We start from the raw sequence: 26,045 nt of genomic DNA on the forward strand, positions 1-26,045 counted from the left end.
GTGGGTGGTGCCAGCGAGCCCTAGCAGCATTTCTGAGATATACACACAGCACAGCCCTCAAATGCTGCCGGGGTTCTTACCACACTTGCAGCCGCAGAGCGATAAAAAAACCGGGCGCGTTGGGAAGGCGGCGGGAGGGAGGTGGGAGCGGCCGGAGGGCGGGCACCCGCCGTGACAGAGCGCACGCGCGGCACAGCGACAAGATGGCGGCTACCGCGCTGTGCTGGGCGCTGAGGGCGGTTCAGCAGGTCAGACCTACTCCGTCCCCTCCATTCCTACCATACTGCTTCCCCGCGTCTCTCCGGGACCCGGTCCCGCCGGCCGAGGCGCCGGGGAGCGGGCAGGGGAGATGCGGGTAGTGTTGGACCGCTGCGGGCGCGGACCCTGCCCCGCAGCGCGGGGACATCGCGGGTCCCGTGTTTCGTAGCGTTCGGTGTAGCTTGAGGCTTTTTGTGTCTCTCTGTGAAGAGAACTTGCTAACACTTTATATGAAGTTCAGAGCTATATACTAATGCAGTACAGAATATGGAAAATATGGAAAATATATAAAATATATAAAATATAAAAGCTAAAGCTCTCAAGGCATCACTGTAACTCGTCAGAGAAAGATCGGTGCTGCCCCCTCGAGAGGAATATGTTGACAGCGATGAGGTATAAGAAGGGTAACGTGTGATCCAGGACTGTAACGATACTGGAGACACAGGACCTGAGGGATCGGCTGGAGCTGTGTCAAGGGAGGGTTAGGGTGGATATTATCAAGAGGTTTTCCCCGTGCAGGTAGTCGGTCACTGGAACAGGCTCCCCAGGGAGTGGTCATGCAAAAGTGCCAGAGCTCAGACTGTCTCAGGCACATGGTGGGATTATGGGGGCCATGCATTGAACTCGGTATTTGCGGGTCCCTTCCAACTCCAGATATTCCATGCTTTATGGAAATAACAATTCATGCTTGACTAGGGCAAACTACGTGCAACAGGCAGGTATCAGAAATTTTATTTTTTAATCAGGTTCTTTCCTCGCCCTGCCCAAGGCAGGTGCGGAGCTACTATGTGGACTGGAGGATGCTGCGGGATGTCAAGAGAAGGAAGATGGCGTATGAACATGCAGATGAGAGGCTGCGGATCAACGCCATCCGGAAGAACTCCATCCTTCCCAAGGAGCTGCAGGTACCACAGCTGGCTGTGTCCAGCTGTGAACCCACATGAGGCTCTTGCTGCTGTGGTGTGCTCAAGGCAAGAGCAGTCACTTTATAGAGCCAAACAGCTGTCCCAGGTCACAAATGTTGTGTTTCCTCAGCTCAAAAGCACAGAATCATGTCATGTTCTACAGTGATTTCAGCCTTTTGGGGGTGTTTACAACAACAGCATATTCACTTGACTGGAAGTTGTGTACTTTGGGTTGCGGGGCTTTCTGAAACCAGCGCTTCTTGTCTAAGCAGCATATATAACACTAAATACAGTGAAGTCACATTTCCATCCCCCACACTGCCCTTACCATATGCTGACAAACCTATTTACTTTATTTGCAATTAATACAGAATAAGAAATAAACTCTAGATTTATTTTAAAAATCTGAAAGCCTGATCTAGCCTCAACCACCAATCTGTGAAATTAGAAATATTTAATTTTACTTTCTAGCCTGAGCTACAAGCATGTGAAACCTACATCAGATTTGGCTGTTAAAACTGTTCTTAAAACTTCACTACCCCGCTCTGAGCCTGCCTTACTAAGCACCAAGAACATTTGCAAGTATCAGATTATTCCTGTATTTGATCTGGCCATGATATTTACATATCTTGGGAGAGAAAGTGTATGAATTTGCTTTTATATATTGACTTTACTGTTGGGCAATTCTGACTGGTGCTGGACGTCCTTACGAGGCAAAAGCAATACAGAAAAAAGCCCCAAAAGAAGATCCTGTAACATCTTCCAAAGGTGAGATCCCTTTTACCGACATCAAAACATGCTACCTCGGCAGGCAGTTAATAACCAACATATATTTAAATTCAGCTCATCTGAAAGGACTAGCCTACCCTGCAACAAGGAGAAAACTAAGTGGGTTTCTGACTAATGTATAATTCCTGGCTTGAGGCTATTCAGTCTGTACTAATATTAAATCTTGGGTCTCTTAGAGGGCCTAGCCCACCCTGCAACAAGGACAGAGACAAGCTGATTTGACCGTTATAATTAGTGGCTTGGAATTGCTGTCTGTGTAATAAGATTAATTTGGGAATCTTCATGTGGGTCAGTTTACATTCACTGTTGGAATGCCCAGAAAGGGCAGGCTGAGGAAGAGAGGGTAAAGTTTGCAATTAAATAGCAAAGTTTATTCATGAAGTGGTAGAGAAGCTTGTGATGGTACCTACTCTACGTCTGGATTTTGACTTCTGGCAGTAAGGCCCCTCTAAATCCCAGGGAACACAGATGAACTTTTGTGCTCTGTTCTTCTGTTTCAGGAAGTGGCTGATAAAGAGATTGCTGCCTTGCCCCGGGACAGCTGTCCTGTGAGGATCCGGAACCGGTGTGTCCTGACATCCCGCCCTCGAGGGGTTAAGCGGCGTTGGAGGGTCAGCAGAATTGTTTTCCGCCACTTTGCTGACCATGCTCAGATGTCCGGTGTACAGAGAGCCATGTGGTAATAACCACCACGTGGATGTCCATTCAGGCAGATGAAAGAAACCAGGCTCATTTGTGTGGGTAATTAAAGCAAGTCCTGCCTCCAGCATCAATGTCAAACAAATAAGGGAAGGACGAGAAGCTGTGCTGATTCATTAAACTCACTGGATTACAGTTGGTAGCAGATGACAAGCCGGAGCACAACTTCACTGAACTGAGTGAGAGGCAGGTTTGATTGTGAGGAAAAAGTCACTACGTTATAGTTCCAGAACTAAACTGAGGTTTGTGGTATGGGCAACATTAGAAATAAAGACATACAGCAAAAGGCTCGTTCAAGCTTTTTTTTTTTTTTTTTTGTTTGCCACCATACGGTAAATTCTTCATGGTAATTTGGGTGAAAGCATCAACAAAACTGCACAACAGGAAACAGTGAGAATCTGCTGTGAACAAGGGCAAGCACAGAGTGGGAATAAAACACGGCCTCAAGTTCAGATACTCTTGCTATGCTAACTAGATATATACATATATTAACAAGCAGACAAAGTGGCTAAAGGACCTCTTAGAAACTACACTGTGCTGGTATTTCTCCTGTTCATAGTGCAGTGCTCAGACAAATGTTTCAACAACAAGGTAGCAAGGAAGCCCTAGACCAGACTCTAACAGTGGCTTCCTTAACACAGGTAGCAACAAATCTGTCCTTGGGAGACAAGAGGAGGCAGGAAGGACACAGTTAACAAGAGACTTGCTGCTAAGGTCATGTTTGCCCTGTACTCTTCTTCAAAGCAGAGCAGTTAAGGGGGAGGCAGTGGCTCTCTGTCCCCCTCCCCCCAGTGTAGGGCTGAGAGGTAGCAGTAAAAAGGCCAAGTACCACTAGCAGCAAACTGACAGCAACTCATCACACCCACCTGAGTCATATTTTGACATATAACCCATCTTAATATACTTACTTTCTTACCTTAAAACCCTTTTGAAGTTGAGGGAGAAAGTGGAGGTTATCCCTTGTTTCCTACTTTACACTGCTGGAGCCAGGGCATGCTCCCTGTCCAGCATCACAGCTCACTGCACTCCTGCTGGTAACTGCAGACTGCATCCTGACTGATGCCATCTCAAAAATGTCCCAAGATGCTCACAGCTGGCACAAGCACTTTCCAAACAAAATTCATAGTATTATTAGACAGTAATAGTTTCTGAGAGTAATCATGAAATTTGAATACCACAGGATTAACACCATATTGTTTCTGCTTAACTATCAAACTGCTTTCTTCAGCAGTTCTCCCTTTATGATATGCTTTACAGTTCAGGGCTTTCCCTTTTTTGATCAGAAAGCTACACCCTGTGAAGTGAGCGTGACACTAGCCCCAGCAACCACATACAGCTGCCACTGGCAACAGAGGTCTTGACCCACCCTAGTTTAAGATTCCTTTAGTTTTACTCAGTCTCACAGCACTCCCCACTCATTTGAGAGGCTCTTTCAAGGAGGGTAAGGATATATACCCTATGCTTTTCATTCCTCAGGAAATGCTGAACCACTTGACTGATGGAAATGCTTTATAAGCTATTTTATTTAAATATTTTGTCCAACCTGAAATGGAAAATGACTGTCTTTGCTTGGAAGAAGGTTATGTAAACGATGATCTTTGCAGCACAGCATCTCACATGGAAGATCAGTTTTAAGGCGGCCCTTAGCGTACTTTCAGATATCCATTGGTATGTCCCCTTTGTACTGCTTTTCTCTGCTTTCAACCCAGGCCTTATTGATGGTGCGCTTCATCTCATCGTCCCCTTCTGCATACATCTTCTTTAGAATGTTCATAAGCCCTTCACTAGGATCTGCAGTGTCATAGGCAGCCTTCCTGCAAGACAGATACAGGAGAAGGTCAGGTATACCCAAAAAAATTAAATACTAGTATTTGTTTGAAACATCCTGGTAACAGGACTTTTGCTTTAGCAAAGTCTTTTAGATCACAGCAGTTCCAAATAGGAAGAATCCTAAGAAACACCCTTAAACCAAGTCTAATTTGAATAGTATACCTACAGGTGTCACCTAGGGTGGGAGAGTATTTTGATGTGAAGCATTTTGCAGTAAACATGAGCCTGGAAGCACTCCCAAAATTAATTGTAGGAAGCAGACACAGAGAATGCCAATACCTGCCTTGTGTGATGTGACAAGTGAATAAAAATGGAGAAATGACACATAAAGCTCTTTGGAGAGGCCACATTTACAACAAAAAAAAGGCTTTTTTTGTTGCTTCCCATTTTTCAGATGATCTCGAGAGATGTACTGCCTTCTTAACACACTTCATTTCAAAGCAATTTTCCCAGGTGATGAACACCTGCAGTTAGCACTCTTGGAGGACATGGCCCGTATGACCTGACTATAAAAAAATTCCCTCTCTGGCAAAAGCCCTCTCTATCCCATTTTCCAAAATCCTCCAGGTAGTTCCTAGCTCAAAAGCACAGCAGATGATAACAGATCAGCAGAGGGAGCAATTTCTTCGTGCTCAAGGACTATGATCAGCTGCACAGACCCTGGCTGGCCCCAGCATTTCTGGAGCTGGTCATTTGACAAACAATAAATCTTTGGGAATTCTCTGCACAGGACACAGGTTTAACAAAGTGACCCTGTCCCTCCAGAAAACTGCATTAATTGTCAAGTGACTTGCTCTCAAATCTTCTGTAATGCCATTTGAGTGGTGAAGGCTGTTTTGCCCTAAATTCAGGCACTTAAGCCTGATCAGTTTTAGCAAATCACCCTAAAAGCATACACAGAATGAACTGTTGGCAGGGATAACATTCTCAATAGTGTTTCATTCTTCAAGGTGGCTATACATGTAAAACAACATTAAATCATTGTATGATATACATATATATATATATTAGTCTCTTGTCCCCAAGTGTTTTCCTGCTGTCATTTACCAAGCTCATACCTACGTGTGTCTAAGCTGCCTGCTGCTCCCAAGCACTTGAAGTGTTACAAAGTGTCTTGAGAAAGCCACTGGAAAATCATTTGGAACATCATCTAAGTAAACAAAGACCTGCTTTGCCAAAAACACACTGGGATTTTTTGTGCAGGCACTTCACACACAGGTGACAGTAATTACTTTTGACCACTACAGCTGCAGAGGATAACTCCATGTATTTCTATATAATACGCAGTTGATCTAAAAACAGTCACTTCACTAATGCAATTTTTGCAGTAAAAGCAGCCATCAAAATGCAAATGAATCTTTCATTAGTTGATTCCCTTTAGAATTCTCACTGCAAGTCTCCCCTATCATGTGTCCTATTATGCAGCCTTCATCATTCGCAATAAAACAGTGGAGGAATGGCATCTACTCAAAGTACATTTCTTCTACTTGCAGTCCTACAAGTACCAAAAAAATTCCAACCAGACGATCCTCCAACATCTCAGGGCCTGTCCCCCAGACCAACAATCCTCAGAGTAACTGCACAGTTGGTACAGATATCTCCCAACAGTCCTAAAACACAGAACAGGAAATGGAGAACAAGATGGAGGATTGAAAAGACACATACTCTTTCTCTTTGCTTTCTTTTTCCACCTGAGTGAGACAATCCCATTTTTCCTCCCGCTTCTTCTTACACATCACAAGGACCATGTCTGTCTTTATCTGTATGGTGAACAGCAAGGCATGAATTTAGAATGCTTCATAAAGGGATGCCAGTCAAAATGAATAAGGCTAGCTTGTAACATAAACGCCTTCCCTACTCACAAATTCCTGAAACATTTATCTCAGCTATCCATTATTATACGGCATAAAAAAATTATAGCATGTACTCAGTCTCAGGGTACAAACTTCACTGTGGACATTTCATATATGTGGTTACTGACTTACGGTACCAATACAGAAGAACATAAAGAGCTGCAGGAACACTGTTCAGTGATTTAAAGGATGCTCAAATACTCAGGACTGCCAGTGGAGTGACTATTTACTGGACTTCTCCAAGCATACCAGGTTCAGAGAGGCTCCTCCAATTTATTTCTCCAAGAACAAGAAACTAGTTTTAGGGTATTACGTTTACAAATACGTTTAGGGCAATACGTTTACAAAGCCTGTTGACTTGCAACCCTGACCTAAATTTCACAGAGAACTCCTCCGTGCCACAGCAGACAAGGGTCTACTGCAACTTTAGCTCAGCTTAACAAGTACATGACCACTGGTTGGTTTCCACCGTGTAAAAAGATCACCAGGGCATCAATTTCATTTATTTCAGGTGGTTTAATTTCACTCTGTACTCATTTGAGGCCAATTTCCAACTGAACAGGTAGTTCTTTGCATCTGATGTCACTAAGTACAACACAGAACTCAGAGGAGGTATGTAACACATTTCAGCCTGGAAAGTGCCACAAGCAGCAGAGTATGGATACCACCAGTCAGCAGCAGTACAAGGTTACTAGCTGTTTTGGTTTTGGCTGGGATAGAGTTAATTTTCCCCTTAGAAAATTACGACCCTGGTAGGGTTAAACCACCACACCAGTGTTCAGTTCTGGAGCAGCACACCCTTACAAAGGCAGAGCAGACTCGGCTTTGGGAATTAGCCTATTTAAGCTTCCCAAGATTTCAGTCTGCTGACAAATATCTTAAAATCGTGAAGAATTTCTCAGAGGTATTTAAAAGCACAAAGATGCAAATGAACGCTTGGCGGTATTTTCTGCTTAATTATTTCTGAAATCCTGTTGGTGAGCTATTAAATATTCAGACATGATCTCTTGAAATAGGATTCCAGAGACTAATTCTGCAGTTATGACAATCACAGATTAGAAAGACTCATATTCACAACGCAGAGATTTAGCAGCAGAAGGGAGGGACTGAACATTAGAACAGAGTCTCTTGAACTAGCCAGGCAATGAACACAATACTTTGTGAGCGCCCTAAATTACCTCCAACAGACAAGGTGCACTGACCTTTCTAGAGCTGCCTTCCACAGAGATGGGTTTCAGGAGATTGTTGAAGGTCATGGTGTAATTCTTCCCATTCAGATTCTTCACTAGCAGATCAAATGACCTGGACCCAGAAGTGGAGGGAGGAAAGATACAAATAGTCCAATCATTACATTGTCTGAAAACCCTTTAGCAGGCATATTTCTTAGGACAGCAAAGTACTTCTTGGGAAAGCAGGCCAACAGGCTTGAATTACTTTATTACAGGGTTCTCAAAATGTGCAGTTCAATTTTAACAGAGAAATTAAAAGGATCATCCAGACTTCATAGCAAATCAAGATCTTTAGGATCTTTTCTACCTACAAACTTGGAAAATCAAATTTCCTTAATGTACACCTCAGTTCTACCACCACGAATACCCAGGACTAACACTATGTGCCCCATCAAGCATGGTGAGGTGCACTTGTAAAATGCACCATGATACGCTCAAGTGTTACTAAAACCTAATACAGCTAAAGTTTATAAAAAGAAAAAAGGGAATGAAGAAAAAAGAAAAGCTGGTCCAACACTCCTGCATTTCAGTGTTCTTGCTGTGCTACAAGATGAACTCACCTTTCTGTGAAATTCACCTGCACATTCTCAGCTGGAAGCTTCTGGACACCATTTAAAGAGATGTAAATTTTAACAAACTTATCTGACTGATCCCAACCTGGAAGTGAAAAAAAGAGATTAAGTTCTACATTTCCTTCATAAGCTTCATGCACTCCAGCTTCCTCCACAAAGCCCCCTAGAATGACTTTGCCTTACTGAAGCAATTTTCAGAGCAATAAAAGGAAAACATGAATTATTCAGGAATAACTTGAGAGCAAAAGGGAGGTCCCCCCTTGTAGCCCTGTTCCCTAACCTCTGCAAATTCTGAGAAAACCCAGGTATCAGCTCAGGTCAAAAGAGAGCAACCTGGGCTGTGCAGGAGGAGTCAGAGCCAGCTGTTTACTCCCACTGCAGTTTCCTTGACCCACTTCTTCCCCTACTCCCTGCATCTTGAGCAATTCCCTCTCCTCTCACCTACATGGCAAGCAGAGAAGCCAAAGCTTACTCTTGCATTCCCGTTAAACACTAAGGAATAGAAAAATACCAGCTGGTACAGCAGGAATACTTAATGCACCCCACCAAACACTATCACATGAACATGATCAACACACACCTGGGGTTCAGATGGTAAGGTAAGCATGCAGTAGATTTTAAAGTGGGGTGTCCAGTCCACAATAAACACTTAGCACTTCACTATGATGCTAAGGCGCAACTCTAACTCCCAGTAATGCCACCATGCTATCTCTTCAGAGAGATGGTGGAGTTCTAGAAAAATAATCCTACCATAATTGTTTATTTTCACTGTGTACCCTCCCAGTGATGACTTTTCTTCCTCTGCCACATCTTTTGGCTTTGGTGGAGGCTGATTCTTGATTTCCAGCTCCAGCTTTTGTTTCTCTGCCACAAGGACATCACGCACCCGCTTCCTAGTGGCACTTGTGAGCAGTTCTTTAACCTCTTCCAAATCTTTCTGCAACTGGTTCAAACAGAAAAGATCACACATATACATTAGATACATTCTTTGTGCTCAGGGCTTACAACTTTTTATGACAATTTCACATGTTCCAGATGTTGGAGTTTCAGCTTTATCAGATCAGTAGTTTAGTTTCTCACTACAACCAGTTAAGCATGGAATAATCCCTTCCTCATCCCCTGTCCACTCCTATAGATATGTACAACTATAGAATCTTAATTCACAGAATAGATCGGGATGGAAGGATGCAACTCCCCTGCGCAACCATGGCTATGTCAGAGCACAGGGCTGGAAAGGACCTCCAAGGTCTTAACCCTCCAGACAAGGTCTAGGCCTTCAGTGCCTAACTCTTCATGCATTAAAAACCAACAAAAACCAAGAGAAGCAAGGCGGATAGCACAGCTCCCTCCACACACACGTCGCAGGGGGAGACCTCCACAGCCCTCAGCGAACGCGGGACCGAGAGCTCTCCGCCTCCCAGCCCGGGCCACACCGCTGGCCCTCGCACAAGGCCCCATCAGCGCCCAGCGAGCAACGCCGGGAATCGCCTCACCTCCTCCCGCGCCACAGCCATGGCGGCTCCCCGCGGAACCTCTGGAACCTTCCGGCTGCAGGAAGTGACGCTCCGCCACAGGTCCCACCCGCTCCGCCACCGAGAGGGCGGGATCAGGAGCTTTCCCGCCTCCTGGGCTCGGAGGGACGGGCGGGATCAGGAGCGTTCCCGCCCCCTGGGCTCTGAGGGACAGGCGGGTTGCTCAACGTGAGGCGGGCATGGGCTGGGTTTTATTTTGACGGTGAAATATCTCCCCCTCATTTTACGGCAGATGCCTCTGAACTCCTGGCTGTCAAGGTCCTCGAATAATTTTGCAAAAAGAAAGTGTTGTTTTCCTTCTTCAGGCAAAGAGTATTAGGCTGATATGGTGGAGGTAAATAGCGATCAGAGGGGAAGAAATGTCTGTTCCCGGCCTTTAAAGAAAGATGGGCTTATAAACTAAGTGCCCTCTACTGTGTCTGCTCCTCATTTTCATGGTTATTAACGCTGGAAAAAAATTCCAAGATCAGTTCCAGCAAGGTTTAAGCTTTCAAGTTCTAAGAGTTCATCTAAAAAACAACCAAATCCAATAGAAGTTGTGCGGATGGCACAGTGCTCTCAACACCACCGCAGGGGGAGACCCCCACAACTAACGCGTAAAGTTTCTACGACAAACCCGGAGGCTAAGTTACTCTTGGGAAATTATTCCTCACCTGTAATGTCACAATATGTACTCTGGGAGTGACTTTGTGAGTAAGAGACTTAGGTTATCAAACCATTTAAAAGGAAAATGTAGCTTTTATTTGCAGAGCCCTTGGCTATACGCATGTAAAAAACATGCTGGTGTAATGCTCCCAAAATTCTTTTAAGCATTTTCCTCATCAAAAGAAAAAACATGACTGTTGGCACTGTTACTAAATCAGTGCAGTATGTGCAGGTATGAAAGCATAATTAAGTTTTCATGTTTTACTAGCTGTCTCCTCTCACAAACCAAACTGGTATATCAGCTGGCAGAACTGCACTGTCGCCAATGAAGCTCTTCCAATTCTCATCAGCAGATGATCTGGCTTTGTCCTCCCCTTTCAGGTATTGGCATAATTTCTTCAGGATCTTTATTTGCCCCTAATTAGACAAAATCTGTATGTCACAAGAAGTTTTGGGGAAAAGAAACTGGATTTTTTTGTCTTCCCTCCAATATTAAAAAATAAAAATAGAGCAGCTGTTCTTTTCCAATTAAACACTAGAGAATGAACTACTGTTCATTGGTGCAGTAAGCACCAACAAAAAGAAGCTTCTATAGCCCCACTGGGCATTAAAGTTTCCCTGAAAGAAAACAATAAGGTAATGCCATTTTTTCTCTCAGCAGGAATGTAGAGGAGGCAGTATTTGCCCCCAGATGTCCTTTACAAGCAGTGTGACCCAAGACAGAACACAGCCCTTCAGCACTGGAAAAGTCAATTTCTCTAGAGCAAGGTGCCAGTTATAACACCTGTTTTACCAAACTGAGGAATGTCAGCTCATTTGCTGATACATGGGCTTAGGGTCTGGTTTTTTTTTTCTTCTAAAGTGAACATGCAGGAATTAATCTTTAAAGAGATCTGCAGAGGTAGGGAGGGAAGAAGAAGTTTGATGAATTCACAGAAGCACTGAAGCCAAAGATTTATGTTCAAGTTGGCATTCCCCAAAGTGGTTTCAACAGATGTTGTACTGAGGTGTTTATTATAACCCTCTGATGAGAAAAGGAAAAATTTTGTGGTTTTTAATTTAGCTACTAATCTTTGAATTTCTCCACACATAACTGTGGTCTTATTTTTACAATTTAAATTGGCATTGCTTTCTAATTTAAGTTCTGGCTAGAGGAGGAAACGCTTTCATTAACATAGAAATGCATTTGAAGTGAGCCTGTAATTTGTTTTTTTCCTTGAGGTTTTTTTTAATTAAGTTTCCTTAAATGACAAGCATTTCTGTATACATGGAACTTCCTTTTGAGCTACCAAGAGTTGTCACTCTTGTTATGTAAACAGAAGCTCCACTGAGCTCTCCTTTGCAGAAAGCTGCAACAGCAGCTGGATGCTGCCTCCTCTCCTGACAAATGCTTTGCATAGGTATGTGGAGGTAAATCCACATAAAACGTTATGGCTGGTAAATTTAATCTTCAGCTTTTGTTCCTCTTTGCCTTATCTTCCCCTGAAGTGCTGTGTGCTCTGGCTGTTACCTGGGAACAACTGTTCATCTCAGTTAACAGAAAAGAAATCCTAGAGCAGTTGCTCACATGGAGGAATAGTTTTATTAAGCATTTGGATACTTTTGACTGCAGCACATTTTGCTCTGTCCTGTTCTTGGTCAGCCCTGCCTCTCTCTTAGTAGTCACTTGCCAGTTTCTTGCTGTTTCCTTCTGCCCCCCCAAGTCTCTTCCTGCAGGCATGCTGCACGCTGCCTCAAGGCTTATGTACTACAGGGAAGCACGAAGTCTTTAACAACTATTGTCCTATTAGAAAAGCATTCTCTGTGCTGGAAATTGTGGAAGGGGCTGACAGCTGGTCTGTGAGCCAGAGGAGTGAGCTGACAGAAGAATAAATTGGTAAGATTTGTGTTTACCTGTGAAGGAAAAAAGAAGACAAGGTGGTTCACATGGGAACCGAGAGAACAGAGATAAACACCAGACACCTGCAGTTGGAAAAACAAAATTACTACCTGTTTGTAGAAAGTCTGCCCAAAAATGGTGACACTGACTACTTCGTACCAATGAACACGATGACTGTTATTGTAACGAATGAATGAAGTAGGCACTGTTTTGAGAAATGTATAAAAAGAGAATTCGCTGCCATAATAAAAAGGCCATTTTACCTGTTGCTATGTGTTGCTTTGTGTGTCGTGTCTGTCCCAACAGCGACAGGAAATCTCAGACTTGCATGTGGAGCAGTGCTCTCTGGCACAGCTCCCTGTGAACAGGTACACTTATCCTAAGGAACAGGCAGGAATTAGCATGCACTCCCTTTGGACAGCCAACCTGCCAAATCACTGTGTCCTGGTGCAACAGAGCTACTGGTGAGAACTGCATCATAAAATCTGACACAGCAGCTGCTTCTTCCTGCAAACAGATTTAAGTTGCTTAAGTAAATGGCTTTGGAAAATAAGCATCTTATTCCCAAGTTGTCTTCCATTTCCATTTATTTTACAAGGCATTGTTCACACAATGGTAACAAGGTACTGATATGAACAATTCTGTAACAATTAAAAAAGTAAACATTTGTTGTGACCATGTACATTGAATTGCACTTTTAATAACAAGCATTACACTTATGTCTTCATGTCATACTTTATATAATACATGGATGCGTTACCCAAGTAGTGGTAGTACTGAATGGTTCTCACTTGGAAGTCTGACCTCTGTCTGATGACAGACAGAGTCTGATGCTCTTTTTTCCTAGCTCTTGAGAATTTGTGAGCTTGGGACACACCCAGATCAATCTGGAAAACTTAATTGTCAGAGATTTGAAGCTGCTCTATTTTCAGTGTGCTGGAGTGAATCTACCATAATGGCAGACAGACAAAGGGAGATGGATTATTCTTGATTAGACACTTTTCTGCATTCATATGTCATCTTTTCCCAGGTCAAAGAAGTCCAAGAATCTTCTTCCACGGGAAAGAAAGAGTTTCCAAGGCTCGAGAGAGTTCCTGGCACAGCTTTTGAGGGTGGTATAGTAAAATTCCAAACCCAGGGATTACTGAAAGATAGGAATTGAGGTCTGAAAAAAAATCTGGGAACATCTGCTGTGGTTTGCATTGGTAGTACCATCCATGTATTATATAAAATACAAAAATAAGAGAAACTGTAAGGAAATTAGTACAGCCCAGGATTCTGGTGGTATCAAATCACAAATGAAATTTATAATACCAAATCCTTTTGATGTATTTATCCCCTTGTTCTTCAGTTTCTTATATATTATTCTATATGCAAGATATAGTTCTTCAAAGATACATATATATATATTCCTTTACAGGTTAAATAAAAGCAAGTCCCACTGAATAAGAAAATAATAAAAAGTAATATCCTAATTCTCTAGCCATTTTTTGTTTTTCAGGTAAAAACAGCATGAAATACATTCAGTAGCAAAGCCATTGAGACCCAGGAGAAATGGAGAGCCCTGTATTCCTGGAGAATAGACCTGTATGTGTTAAGTCACAGTTCTGAAATAAATTGTGTAGATTTCTGACCTGGGAAGGATAAGTTCTTGATCAATGCTGAGCATTATTTATCCAGTTGCAAATTCCTTGCATTTCCCAAAAGCCACCTGTGGATTAGCTCAGTTTGGAAGGCCGCTGTGGCATACACCTCCCCTAAAACATGAGAGATCCAAACTTGAGCATTTCCTCATATCTCTCCTTAGTGTTATTACCTGGAAGGAGCTAATGGGACAGTTCCCAGTAGGATATTAGCACAAAAGACAAACAATTTAACCTTTTGTGTTTGCATATCTGGTGCAGCCAGCTCTTTGCACAGCAGCCTCTCCAGCAGGGTCCACTAGGGACGGGGAGTGCTCGTCAGCCACAACAATCCCTCAGACCTGAGGGGAACATCTCTGCCCTCTCTTCACAATCAATCAGACATGATACTACTCTTTTCTCTCTAGCAGCTGGAAGAACACCAGCACTGTAAAGTAAGAGTGCTTCTGGTTTCAAAGCCAAGGGTGTTTAGGCTTAGCAGATGATGCAGAAGTTGCCAATTATCCCTGAGTCTAACAGTAAATGAAAATCCTCTGAGTAAATGAAAATCACCTGATTATACTTCTCCCACACATACAAGTAGTTTCATGGTTTTCACTGCAGCTACTTAATAGTAAGGAAGGGGAACAACAGCCCTGCCTTGATCCTGTGGAGAAAGATCAGCATGTCATTTCCAAATTTTGATACTTCAGTGCCAGTAAATGCAGGTTTTTATTTACTCCTAAACTACCATGTTCAGTCAATGAATGGCATCATGACCCTGAAGTCAATGAGATACTTAATACTTTGTGAAGGGGCTGGACTTTTGCAGTTCTTGTCTTTCCATCTCCCCGGGTAAATGGCTGGTTTTATTTCAAGTTGTTCTTAATAAAGTGAGAGATGATAATTAATCTTAAAAGAAATTTCAAGGGCCAACTAAGAGAAATCATTTAAAATGTCTAACAAAGAAAAAAATACTGCTTACCTGTGTAAGCACTTTAACTTAGTTCTAGCAATGTAACTCAGCTGTAAAATTAAATCCTTATAAATGAACGGGACAAGGGCAGGTTTGTCCACTGGAAGTACTGATTACATGGCTGACTACCCTTCCTGAGATTGGTTCTGCCAAACCCTAATGCAGATGCACCTCAGGGATTTTGCAGTTTCTTGGCTTCTCTACACATGGTGTTTTGTATCTTTTTTCTTTTTACTCCTCTCCAGGTTCATTTAGAAATGTAAACTAAGTGGCTTAAGTCCTTTTACTTTAGGATATTAAGGTTGGTTCACAAACATAATACATGACTAGTTCACAAATGTACCATGTAACTAAATCAGCCTTGCTTCATTTAGCCTGTAAAGTGTTACAGTCAAAGGAAAAGTAACTTTTTAAAGTGAAAAGAAGGACTTTTTTTTTTGCCTCCCATATTGGGCATCTCAGGAACAGATTATAGTCCAACAAGATAATAAAAATATTCTTTGGAGGTTTGTTCCTAATCAAAGTAAAGACTTTATTTCAGAATGGTACATTCTCATTAAAATTTAAATATAGGTTTTAGTTCCACATATGTATTTATAAAATTAAAATTAATTTTAATAGAAGTTTAATGTGAACACATAGTTTACTGCAGACTCAGGAAAAGAAGGTTAATCACTCCAGATGTAGGAGCTATGTTAGCTGTTCCAGTGCCACATGGAAAGAACAGTTTCAGTGAGACTTTGATGATGTTTCCTGCTGAAAAGCTGAACAATAAGTCAGCTATTCCTGACAAATCATCAATATGTGTGTAGGTAGTTCTGTCACACAGAGATTTCTTTTCTTGCAGGAGACTAAATTTCCCAATAGCATCTATAGTCAGCAGACAGAATTTTAGCTTGCCTGGTCTAATCATGGAGTCCTGCTCTTTTCCTTCATTCTGAAAAATCATCAAGATAATGCCATAAAGCTATTTTCTTACTTTTTCAGTAATGCTGAGAAGATGCACTTTCCAGGTAAATATTCCTCTTCCAAATGCCACTGCTACAGATGCTACCTTGGATCTACAGCTGGAAGGTGGAAATTGTTTACTGCCTTTAGGGTCATTGCTTTCTGAAACTTCCTTTGGGTGAGTTAAGTTAGCTTCCATCCTTACAAGAGCTTGAAATCATCACGGCTAGCAGGTAGCAAATATGGTTTTGTTCCTGAAACTCAATTTCCAAAGTCAGAAAGCAGCTACACTGAGAAATGAATGTTGTGTCGAAGCTCATTCTGTGAAATGTGGTGACCTTGTTTACAAGTTCCTTTTTGATAACTTGCAAAGTCCCCCTCCCATGATCTGTTTGCACTCATTGGACCTTTTGAGGTGATTTAACTAATTCACTTGACAAAAGATGAATTGTAGGGGGGGATAAATCCACCCACATCTTTTTTTTGTTGTTGTTTTTAATTATCTCCAGTACATACTACAATAAGGACAAGGGACAGGACTGTACAATGGGGAGTTGGAGGAGTGAGCAAGAATGAGCTCTTAACTCATCTGCTCAGGGAATCACAGTCTAACACATTTCTTTAATCGCTCTTACTGAACTTTTCCAAACATGGTGTAAAATCCACTTGTAAGTATAATGTAAGATAAATGATATGAGAAATTCAGACACTTGTCAAATAACCAGTTTCTCCTCATGGGCACTGTACTCTCAAATGCAACAATCAGATTTTCACCAGGTATCCTTAAATGTCACTTCAGATTTATTACTAATTCAGATTCCCATTCTGAATGTGAAACAGAACTTGTAAGTGAATGACTAACACTGGGTTTAGTCAGTAAAGAGAATGGAAACATTTATGCAAATATTATGAGCAAGACAGTGACAAGGGAAAAAGACCTTTGATAATATTTGCAAAAGAAATACCTTCTGTCTTCCCCCCTTTTGTTCCTCACTGTATTAATAATTCCAGATAATCACTGTTCTTGAAGATACATTTTAAAATATTAAAGTTTTTTAGCCCCTTATTCTTAGAAGAGAGAATTGTGTCTGGATGCTGATTATATTTTGATCTCAACTTCTATCAGCTGACTGCCTTTTAAACTCTTTCCTTTGGCACTGGTAACATTAAATTTGTACTACCCTGTTGAAAATAATTCACAATTATGCTTGACAACATAGCACAAGATGGGTATTATTAAATTTTATTGTACAAAACCAACAATATATGGCATTCCTTAGAATTAAAAAAAACAAAATCAAAACAGAATTAGTGTCCCTGCAAAAATCTTGTAAATGAAACAATTAATACACAACATTTAGTCCAGCAATGACATTTACCTGCAAGACCATCTTCTGACATGACACATATAATTAAAAAAATATTCCATCACTTCAAGCAACAGTTTAATTTTCCATGAAATAAGTATTTCTATGAACACTTTATGTTTAGTCAAAACAAATGTTTTTGAACTTTCTTACCTTAAGAGATATAAGACAACCAGACTGGTTTGGGAATCACCAGAGAAGTCTACACCCACAGGAAAGTCTAGGGCTTGTATTCCACTTGAAAATGCTTGTTTTTATAAAAATAAGTAATATCAACAAAGTGTTTCCTAACCAAACACTTCTAGCAAACAGATCTTATTTCTATGGTATTTTATTCATCAGTGCAGCACAAGCCTCTTGAGTGTTTTAACTGATACCTCATTTCTGAATTTTGAATCTGAATATAGATCCAGGGCAAGGTTTTCATTACTTTTATTCATAAAACCCACCCTTTATTGCACAGGATTTACAAAAGGTCAAACCATGCAAGGTCTCCACTCTGCTTCTCAACAAAAACATAAAGTAAATATCAAAACAGTTCTCCCTTTATCCCAGTGGAAGGAATTACTCCTTGGAATTCTTAATATAAACATGAATTTAAAAAAGGGAACTAGGGAACTTTATGTTAAATTACAGTTGAGATGTCAATAGCCTTTAAACAATAGTGTTACAAAACCTTCACTACTTGCATTTCTGAAGAAAAAACAATCCAAACTAAGAAGTTGTAAGGGAAGCTCATAGCAATTGTGCCAGGAGAGCACAAGCCTATCTTTGCTATGGCCTAAGCTTTGCAAAAGGTGCTTCTCTGCAGGATAAAGTTGCTGTGATAAACTTCGGAGATGGTCCCAGGGCCTAAGTCATCCTCAATGTCTTACACTGTGCTTTCTAGGTGTATTTATCATACACCTAGATTATGCTGCAGTACTGTACATTTTCCATTCTCTTCCTCCAGAAGAAGAAAAACCTTCTGTGCAAGACAAATATAATTTCAAATTAGATGTGTACTAAAGACCTAGTTTTGAAATATTTATTTAACATCTAGTCATATAAAATAAAGTGTAAAAGTATGAAGATATCAGAATGTGGCTTTCAGCAAGGCAGTATGGGAAGCAGGAATTCAACATAAACCGGGACTTTTTTTTTCCCCCTTTGAAAAGGGTCACATCAGAAAATGAATGAAAAACACTGAAGAATTTCACTTCAAGCCTGCACTCCTGCCTCATTGTCCTTTTCCCAGGAGGAGAGACCACTGGAAGAATCCTGTTTCAGCTGCGTTGTCCTTTTTGCTCTTGTGCCAGCTGCAGTTGGAACTATGTGCTGCCCTCTCTGGGAGGCAGGGGCGGCTGGGGTGCCTGTGTGCCTGTGGCCGTTTTGATAGAGTTCAGGGTTTTGCTAAACCAAGAGTTTTTGGCAGCTTGGATTTCATTCATAAGGGCTCCTCTCTGGTGCTCCAGCTCCTAAGAAAGCAGAATAGTCAAAATTGATCAAAACCTAATTAATTAACAAAGAAACATCTTCATACTCAGTCCCTGCATTCCGGCACTTCCCTTGCAGTCTCCCAGGCAAGAGAGAAGGGGAGAGAAGACATTCCAACTGCTGAAACAGCACAAGATATTTAGACATACAAATAAAATCATCTTTTTAAGACAGAACTCTTTTTCTGAAAGTTCAGATATACAGGCATGCAGGTATATGCTCCCTTTTGGAACAATTTTTTGCATGATTCAGAATAATTTTGGAGTAAACATGAGGTTATAGTGACTATCCTGCTGTACTTGGATTCCACATACCTGAATTTTGCACTTGGCTTCCACAAGCTGCAATTTGGTCTGTGCAAGCTCCAGCTCCATCTCTCTCAGCTGCTTCTTCAGTGCATCCTTCTCATCATCTGTTTCAATGCCTTTGTTGTCCGTGCTTACAGTAGGCACCTTCAGTGCCCCCTCCTTGCTGAAAATCTCACTGCAGTGTTTGCAGGCCATTACTTTACCCTGAAATACCCAGAAAGCTCATTCTTAATCCATGTTACAGGAGTTGCTGTACTTCCTGGAAGAGCCTTTTTATTTGTCAGACTGTGTCAATCTCAAACCATCTAGTACTGCAGTTTTTATAAATGGCATGAAAAGAATTGGAGTCATTCATTAACAATTTCCAGGGTATGTTAGCCAGTATAAAAATTCCTAAAATCTACTTAGCATGCTCTAAGCATGGAGACTTTGCTCCTATACCAGAATCTTCTTGCTACCCAAAGCTTTGTAATATTTATGTCAGTACAACTCAGAAGAGTAAATTAAATCTGAGTAGATGAAACAGCTGGCCTGGCTTGCACAGACTGTAACAGGATATTGAGCTATTTCAGCAGAATATAGGAACATTAATCATAGAATTATTTTATATTATTATCAATAACATTAAAAAGTCACTAAAAAGCAACAAATCCAGTTCAGCTTGAGTGCTGAAAAAATATGTAGAAGCTACAGCAGAGGGTAAACAACTCTGCCAACTCAGAATTATTATTATTATTATCATTATCATTATTATTATTATTATTAATAATAATAATAATAAAATAATAATTATTATTAATAGTAGTAGTAGTAGTAGTATCTATCAAGAAATGTTTACCTCTTATGTAGGTAATCCTGGTAAGGGGTTTAGAGAAGGGAGGGGAGCCCCTGTGGATATTCTGGGGATGGTCCTAACTGTGCCATTCACTTAAACCATTCCACTTAAATTACAGAAACCCAAATATAAACCTTGTCCAATCTGGCCAATTCCAATCCCTCTGTTGTGCACACTTGAGAAACAGCACGTTTTGTCTTTTAGAGAGTCTTTTTTTTTTTTTTTTTTTTTTTTTTTTTTTCAGTTAATCAAAACATCCATGTAAATACTATTTTCTCTACATTTCTTACCAGAAGTATATATTTTAGCAGCAAAAAGAAAAGCCAAGTTCTAAGTGCACTTCAGTTTGAGAGTTCCACACTGTCTGATGCAAGATAAAGAACCATGAGAGGAAATAAACCCTTTCCTTATTTACATCTGCTGAAGAATGCATGTGTGGCTACTGATGTACTTTAAGCTTCAGCTCATGTTTTGTTCTGTATCCTTGGCATTCAGCAACACTTGTCCCTTATGAAGAGACATTGTTCTCACCTTCACAACTTCCAGTTCATCTTTATTGGCCGCCTGTTGTTTTTCCAGCCTGGTACTCAGCTGGGAACAAATCTGGAGCAGAGAAAGAAGTCTCTTAGCTCAAGTTTACTCTGCTAAAGTAGAATTTGTACATTTTAACAATGTTTTTTGCTAGAACCAACATTTCTTAAATTGTCCCTCACTCAGGTATTTGGATTCCCTTTAACAACTCCACTGCTGCTGCTAATGATAAAAACCCAGCAGTATTCAATACACAACCAGAACATAGTGACAGGGACATTTTATGGCTGAGTTAGTTTATGATTTTTATACTGCATTATGTCACAAAGTACAGAAGCATTCAGCCTACAGTACAAAAATTAGCTGAAAGAAAGGTTATTCCTGACTGCCTAATTAGGAAAGCCACATGAAGATTTATGACAAATTACAACATTGCGCCCCCAAAGCCTGAAATGTGGAGCTTATTTGAAGGATAAGATCTGCAATGCTGAATATTCAGCTCTTGTAACAGGTTGAAAGAAGAAATATGAGAGAGGGTCTCTGGAATGGTACCTGTTTATACTCTGCAATGATGGCAGTGGTTTTCTTGATCTCAGATTCTGCTTTCTCCAACTGCTTCCTGAAGACTTCCTTCAGCTAGGAATTAAAGTTACACAGTACACTGACAGAGCTTCTCAAAATGTGTCATCAGGTTGTTTTCTTCATGTCTCGCTGTGCTTAAAGCAGGTCTACAGTTGCTTCTTATGAAATTCCAGTTCTCAGACAAGTGTCTGATTGACTCAGTTTACAAATACTGATTATATCAGTGATAACCAAAGAAGTGTATGCTGTGACCCTTTATCCCTGGTTAGAGAATGCTCCTGTAACTTAATTCCCATTCTCTGTGTTAAATGGTGATGAATCTAGGTCCACAGAAAAAAGCATTACTATTAAGTGGGGCTTACTGATTTAGTTTTTCTGCACACTGTCACAGCAGGTTTGGCTAGATTGTTTGTTTGTTTGGAAATGGCTCAAGAAGTAGAATCTCTCAACACTATCACTGTCATCTCCATAATAGGAGAAAAAAAATCTGTTTGGGTCTAGGACACTATGTGAAAACACAGCTAACTCATCTCTCCTTCAGAACCACTCCACTTGAAGAGTCCTTTCAGTAGGAAAAAAGCCTCACTGTTACATTTATGGCAGAGAGCTCCATTTTAGAGAGACACAACAAATGAACATTAATTGTTGCAGTCACTGTTGACAAATAGAAAAAATCAAAATCAGAGTATCACTTTTGAAACATACACATTAGATATATAGGATTACAGGATGAAGACTAAGTATTTTGCAGCTGAGTATGAAGCCAGGTCTAGATAGCAAAATTCTCCCAATCCCTACCCGTTCTTCTGCTCTTGGGTCTAGCTTCAGGCAGGAACACTATTTAAGTGATCCAGGAGCTGAATCCAGAATAGGCTCTTACAAGGCAACAACTCCTCTGGTTCCTTCATTTAGATATTTAAGAGGTCTGATCACATCTCCTTAGCTTGACATTGCTCACCACCAGTGGCAACAATCGTTACAATACTTGGAAGAGGATAAGCTATGAAAAACTTAACATTCAGAGCTCAAGTAAAAAAAAACACTGAAAACTGTACTTTGAAAAAAATTACACTGGCACTATAAAATTTTAAATGAAACTGCATTTTGAGGACAAAATCCTTTTTGTAATTGCAACTCATCCACACTTTTCTGCATATAATTTTTCTTGCATTTACTAACTAAATGGAAAAAGCTGTGGAATGCCTTACCTGAGCAGCTTCCTCTTCCTGCTTCCTTTTCTCTTCCTCAGTCTCCACTAGCTTCTGTTTGGTCAGGAGGAGCTCCTTGTTCAAAACATCTGCTTTGTCTTCAGCCTAGAGTCAGAGACACTTGTTATCTGTGCCAGTACAAACACACTGGGATATACAGCTCAGAAATATACTAGGCTCAGGTTTTAGCATTGCCTTTTCCTGCCCTCTAATGGCTCACGTAACTTTTTGATATGAAATTCCCTTTTTAATCAGCCTTTTACTAAATTATTTCACTGTGTTTTAACAACTATGCGAAAGGATCCTTTGGTCAATTGTTTACCTCTCCTAGCACAGTCATGTATAGAATATTTTTGTTGAAAGCAGTATTACTCTAAGTGAGGGCAGCATGAGTTACCTGCTATGTAACTTCAAATAACTCATCTCATTTTTTAATCTGTGAGCAGGGAAAACATAACTGTAAAATACTTAGGTGTCTGCATTGTACCCTACAAAGTGTTCAGGCAAAGACAAGTGTAAGAGACAAACAGGACTAGCAGATAAAATGATTTATCAATGCAAATAAATATTACATGAAGAAATTTGATTACTGAGAATATAATTTTCTCCAGAAGGACCAAGCATGGGGTGACACATATTTGGAACACTTTGCTTTTGTAAGCACTGTCCTCACCGATCACCAGGAGAGAAATGTATTTCTCAATGTTTTGATATATTCGGTAGGTCTCCCCAGCTGGGAAACACACATAAGCATCTCACCACCCTTCCTGTTCATTAATGAGGTCCAGGATGGAAAATGGTTGTGGCCAATTAGCATCGACTTTGCTGAAATTACAGGAGGGAAAAGAACATCAGAAACAAGTAACCACAGACAACTTGTCTCTGAGCTAAAGTTTGGTTTTCTACCACTGAGGTATCAGTTTATCTTTCTGCCACAGTAATAATGATTAATGATGATATTAGTGGTGTTTGTGGGCAGCAGAACCAGATCCACCATCTCCATGACTGAAGAGATAGATTAAGGATTTCCTCAATGCTTAGCGTGTATAAGGCTGTATGGGTGAAAAGAAAACAAACACTGCAAGAATGGAAAACTGGTAAGTTTAACATCTTAGAACAAAAGAACCTGGGGATTACAAGGATGTTTCTGATGAAAGACCTGTTTAAGATATGCTTTGAAGGTACTACAAATCTTTCCTCCTTTCCTGTGTTCATTCCAGTTTCTCTAAGCACCTACAGTGCAGAAAGAGAAGGCTGAATGTGTGGTTCTCTGAAAATCTTTGTCTCTGAGGCAAAGGGCTCTGAATGCTGCTGCTTGCCACATACCACAGGGAACATGAGCAGTTATCAGTAAACACCCAGGAGCCCTTTGAAATTTTGGTGGCATGCCACTTCATTATCTCTGAATTTTGTTGGCTATACTAAAAGTGCTGTGAAAGAGATCCACACAGACAATGCAACTTCCCTTGAAACTAGTCTCCCAAGAACTAAGTGATACCTTTTTCAAGGAAATGTTTGTTCTTTGTTATCTGCCTAAAGGTTATGGCCTACATGTTCTAAAAAATCCCCAACAGAGAAGATACAATCAGTCTTGGCCAGACCTCACTGAGTGTCTACAGTGGCATGTGGAAATCCAGTAGAGCGCAGCTAAGAGTGAGGTTGTCAGGAAAATAAAGGCAAAAATAATTATACTTTTAATGTGTTCATGCTTTCACTTGAGCACAAAGCAGAGCTCCTCATACTGCTGTTGCCAAGCCTGAGCTGGGACCCTAATCTGTTAACATTACCTGGTCCAGATCATTCCGTAAGGCAATTTTGCTTGTTACAAGCTCGTGGGCAAGGTCATCATTCTCCTGCTCCAGCCTCATGCTTGCTTCTTGGAGCCTGCGGTTTTCCCTCTGTGGAAAGAAAGGGACAACCAGGAAGGGAAGTTAATCCTTATAAAGAGCAATGAGCAAGTGCATGGAGCGTGCAAAACACTGAAAAGGCAAGAGTGCACATTAAGACAGGACTGCTGCTCTGGGAAACAACAGTGAATTAAGCCAGCAGTGCAAGTGCAGCTATGCCACTGGTTTTTGTTGAGTAAGGGACATACTGATAGTAGTGTTTCCCTGTCAAAAGTAAACACTGACCTCTCCACAAAAGCACTTAGTTTTGCTTGCTCATCATCTAAAGAAATCAGGCAGATAAAATCCCACCCAGCAGCAGCGAACAGGGACCAATTAAAGAGTTACTCATAATAATGCCTCCAAAGTAGCAAACTGTCCTGCTCCACTTTACAAAATTCTGTCTGCAGGGATCCATAAAAATAGTCCACTTTGTAGGTGATGCAGTGCCAACTTCCCATCTCCTGCAGGACCAGCAAAGAACATCACTTAGCAGGGAACTCCCTATAGCTCATACATCCTGTATCACCATTTATGCACTTCTCTGTAACTCATGCCAGTGACACCAATGTGTACTTTGTAGTGCCAGGTGGAGAGGGGAGCTTATCCCTGAGCACAGGCCCAGGACCTGCTGGGGGCAGTGATAGGAACACAAAATGGACAACTCAGAGGCTGCAGGCCCTTGCTTCACTGCCCTCCCTACCCACTCCACACAGGCAGAAATTACTATCTGAAGCATTAACCACAGAAAGTGAGTGAACAGGAGAATGAACAGCAATAATCCATTTCTTTCAGAAATCTGTGACTGTTGTTCTAGAGTTGAGAAACAGAACCATATTCAAAAGATTCCTGTGGGTCGGTGGACTTCCAGCAGTTCGAAATCAAATACAAGTTCTCATTTTCAGAAGAACACAGCCAGGTGGGGCAGACAGAGGTGCCTTCCTCCAAATGGATTTTAAGAGAAAAAAACTGTGCTGGCTTTCCATCACTGTGTATCTTCCATACCAAAACAGGCTTCAAAGGAATCTCTGCACTATGGAAATTCAAGGAAAAGCACCACTTTCATATGGAAACTTGTAAGTAGAAAAACAATAACCTATATGCTGAGATCTTCAAAAAGGACTTATTCTCACCTGAAAGGTAACTTATGTTCTCCAAAACAAAACAGCAGAAGTTCAAATATATCAGTAAAAGTCAATGATATAATATATTTCTACAAAATGCAGTTTCTTGCATAAGTACGTTATTCACCTGTTTTCACTTCTTCCTACTCACCAGCTATGCTCAGATATTTTTTTCTTTCCAAACTCTCAACTATGAAATTCCAGTTTTCATTTCTGTTGCAAGCAGATTTTGCATGTTTGTCTTAAACAAAAACAGGCGCTCTAAGAGGATGCAAAAAAAGGTCTCTTCTGTGTGGGAACTTCCTCTGTGGCAGGAAGTGGAACCTCTACATTTTTTTTCTCCTGAATGTGACCCTATTGTGTAACTAGAATAGGCACTGCCCTGTATAGGGAAGTAAGTTTGTTTCCCTTCCAAAAGATTGTATTTTGAGTAACTTGTCTTGTACAGAATCTAAAAACACTTTTGTCTTAACACAGTTAAAATAATCACTGCTAAAAGACACACAGCTTTGAGGATCTTTCTTATTTTAAATGCACTGTACTCTATTTGGGACAAGGAATTTTAGAAATTAAAGTAAAATTTTTCTGTAGACATAATATAAGCTTTGAAGTGTGAAACCAAATTGCAGTCAATAATAATAATACTAATAATAATCTCTAACACATTTTTATTCCTGTATTTCATTCAGACCATCTTAGAAATGCTGATTTTTATAGATGCAGTTCTGTCGATTGTCAGAAAGTGACCTGAGTTCACCTAAAACTTGAGACCTGAGTCGGACCAGGTTCTGCAGCACCAATACCTTTTCACTGGCATGTTGCTTAGAGGAAGAAAGCAGCAAATTCTTGTGACTTTCAGAAAATAACCAAGTTGGCTTTTCCATTTTTGCTATGTCTTTGCCAAAAGCTTCAGTGTCTGCAAAGCAAGGCACGCAGTGTGAGGTTGAGAGTTCCTGCTTTACATTCGCAGACAAGTGGGTAAGCAAGCTCT

The 26,045-nt window shown here is 40.9% G+C and overlaps 3 protein-coding genes across 8 annotated transcripts in view; 1 reads left to right on the forward strand and 2 right to left on the reverse strand.

Annotated features, from left to right (window-relative positions):
• The first annotated feature begins 71 nt into the window (after positions 1-71).
• Positions 72-2,948, forward strand: MRPS14 (mitochondrial ribosomal protein S14). The gene is made up of 3 exons (XM_056496972.1): positions 72-248; positions 1,005-1,163; positions 2,453-2,948. The coding sequence occupies exons 1-3, from the start codon at positions 204-206 to the stop codon at positions 2,633-2,635; spliced, it is 387 nt and encodes a 128-aa protein (XP_056352947.1). The 5' UTR covers positions 72-203; the 3' UTR covers positions 2,636-2,948.
• Positions 2,949-4,147: 1,199 nt separating this feature from the next.
• CACYBP (calcyclin binding protein) lies at positions 4,148-9,776 on the reverse strand. The gene is made up of 6 exons (XM_056496971.1): positions 9,629-9,776; positions 8,886-9,078; positions 8,124-8,220; positions 7,537-7,636; positions 6,147-6,241; positions 4,148-4,465 (listed from the first exon to the last, which is right to left on the reverse strand). Exons 1-6 carry the CDS (start codon positions 9,647-9,649, stop codon positions 4,306-4,308), a joined length of 666 nt encoding a protein of 221 aa, XP_056352946.1. The 5' UTR covers positions 9,650-9,776; the 3' UTR covers positions 4,148-4,305.
• Positions 9,777-12,736: 2,960 nt separating this feature from the next.
• RABGAP1L (RAB GTPase activating protein 1 like) overlaps positions 12,737-26,045 on the reverse strand; it is a 260,444-nt gene continuing 247,135 nt past the window's right edge. For all 6 annotated transcript variants that reach the window (XM_056497048.1, XM_056497050.1, XM_056497049.1 and 3 more), the window contains 6 exons: positions 23,832-23,942; positions 22,045-22,149; positions 20,807-20,890; positions 20,255-20,326; positions 18,895-19,092; positions 12,737-18,561 (listed from right to left, as the gene is read on the reverse strand). In XM_056497048.1, coding sequence (XP_056353023.1) covers positions 18,415-18,561; positions 18,895-19,092; positions 20,255-20,326; positions 20,807-20,890; positions 22,045-22,149; positions 23,832-23,942 — 717 coding nt within the window. In that variant the 3' untranslated portion in view covers positions 12,737-18,414. The remainder of the gene's footprint in view (positions 18,562-18,894; positions 19,093-20,254; positions 20,327-20,806; positions 20,891-22,044; positions 22,150-23,831; positions 23,943-26,045) is intronic.

Source organism: Oenanthe melanoleuca, chromosome 8 (assembly GCF_029582105.1).
Source record: "Oenanthe melanoleuca isolate GR-GAL-2019-014 chromosome 8, OMel1.0, whole genome shotgun sequence".
Taxonomy (NCBI): Eukaryota; Metazoa; Chordata; class Aves; order Passeriformes; family Muscicapidae; genus Oenanthe; species Oenanthe melanoleuca.

Coding starts and splice junctions, on each gene's coding strand:
- CACYBP (XM_056496971.1), bottom strand. CDS start 9,649: ATGGCTGTGGCGCGGGAGGAG. Junction 9,079..9,628: donor TGGCTGTGGCGCGGGAGGAG/GTGAGGCGATTC, acceptor TGTTTGAACCAG/TTGCAGAAAGATTTGGAAGA. Junction 7,637..8,123: donor CAGGTGAATTTCACAGAAAG/GTGAGTTCATCT, acceptor TTCTGGGTCCAG/GTCATTTGATCTGCTAGTGA.
- MRPS14 (XM_056496972.1), top strand. CDS start 204: ATGGCGGCTACCGCGCTGTGCTGGGCGCTGAGGGCGGTTCAGCAG. Junction 249..1,004: donor CGCTGAGGGCGGTTCAGCAG/GTCAGACCTACT, acceptor TTTTTTAATCAG/GTTCTTTCCTCGCCCTGCCC. Junction 1,164..2,452: donor TCCTTCCCAAGGAGCTGCAG/GTACCACAGCTG, acceptor CTTCTGTTTCAG/GAAGTGGCTGATAAAGAGAT.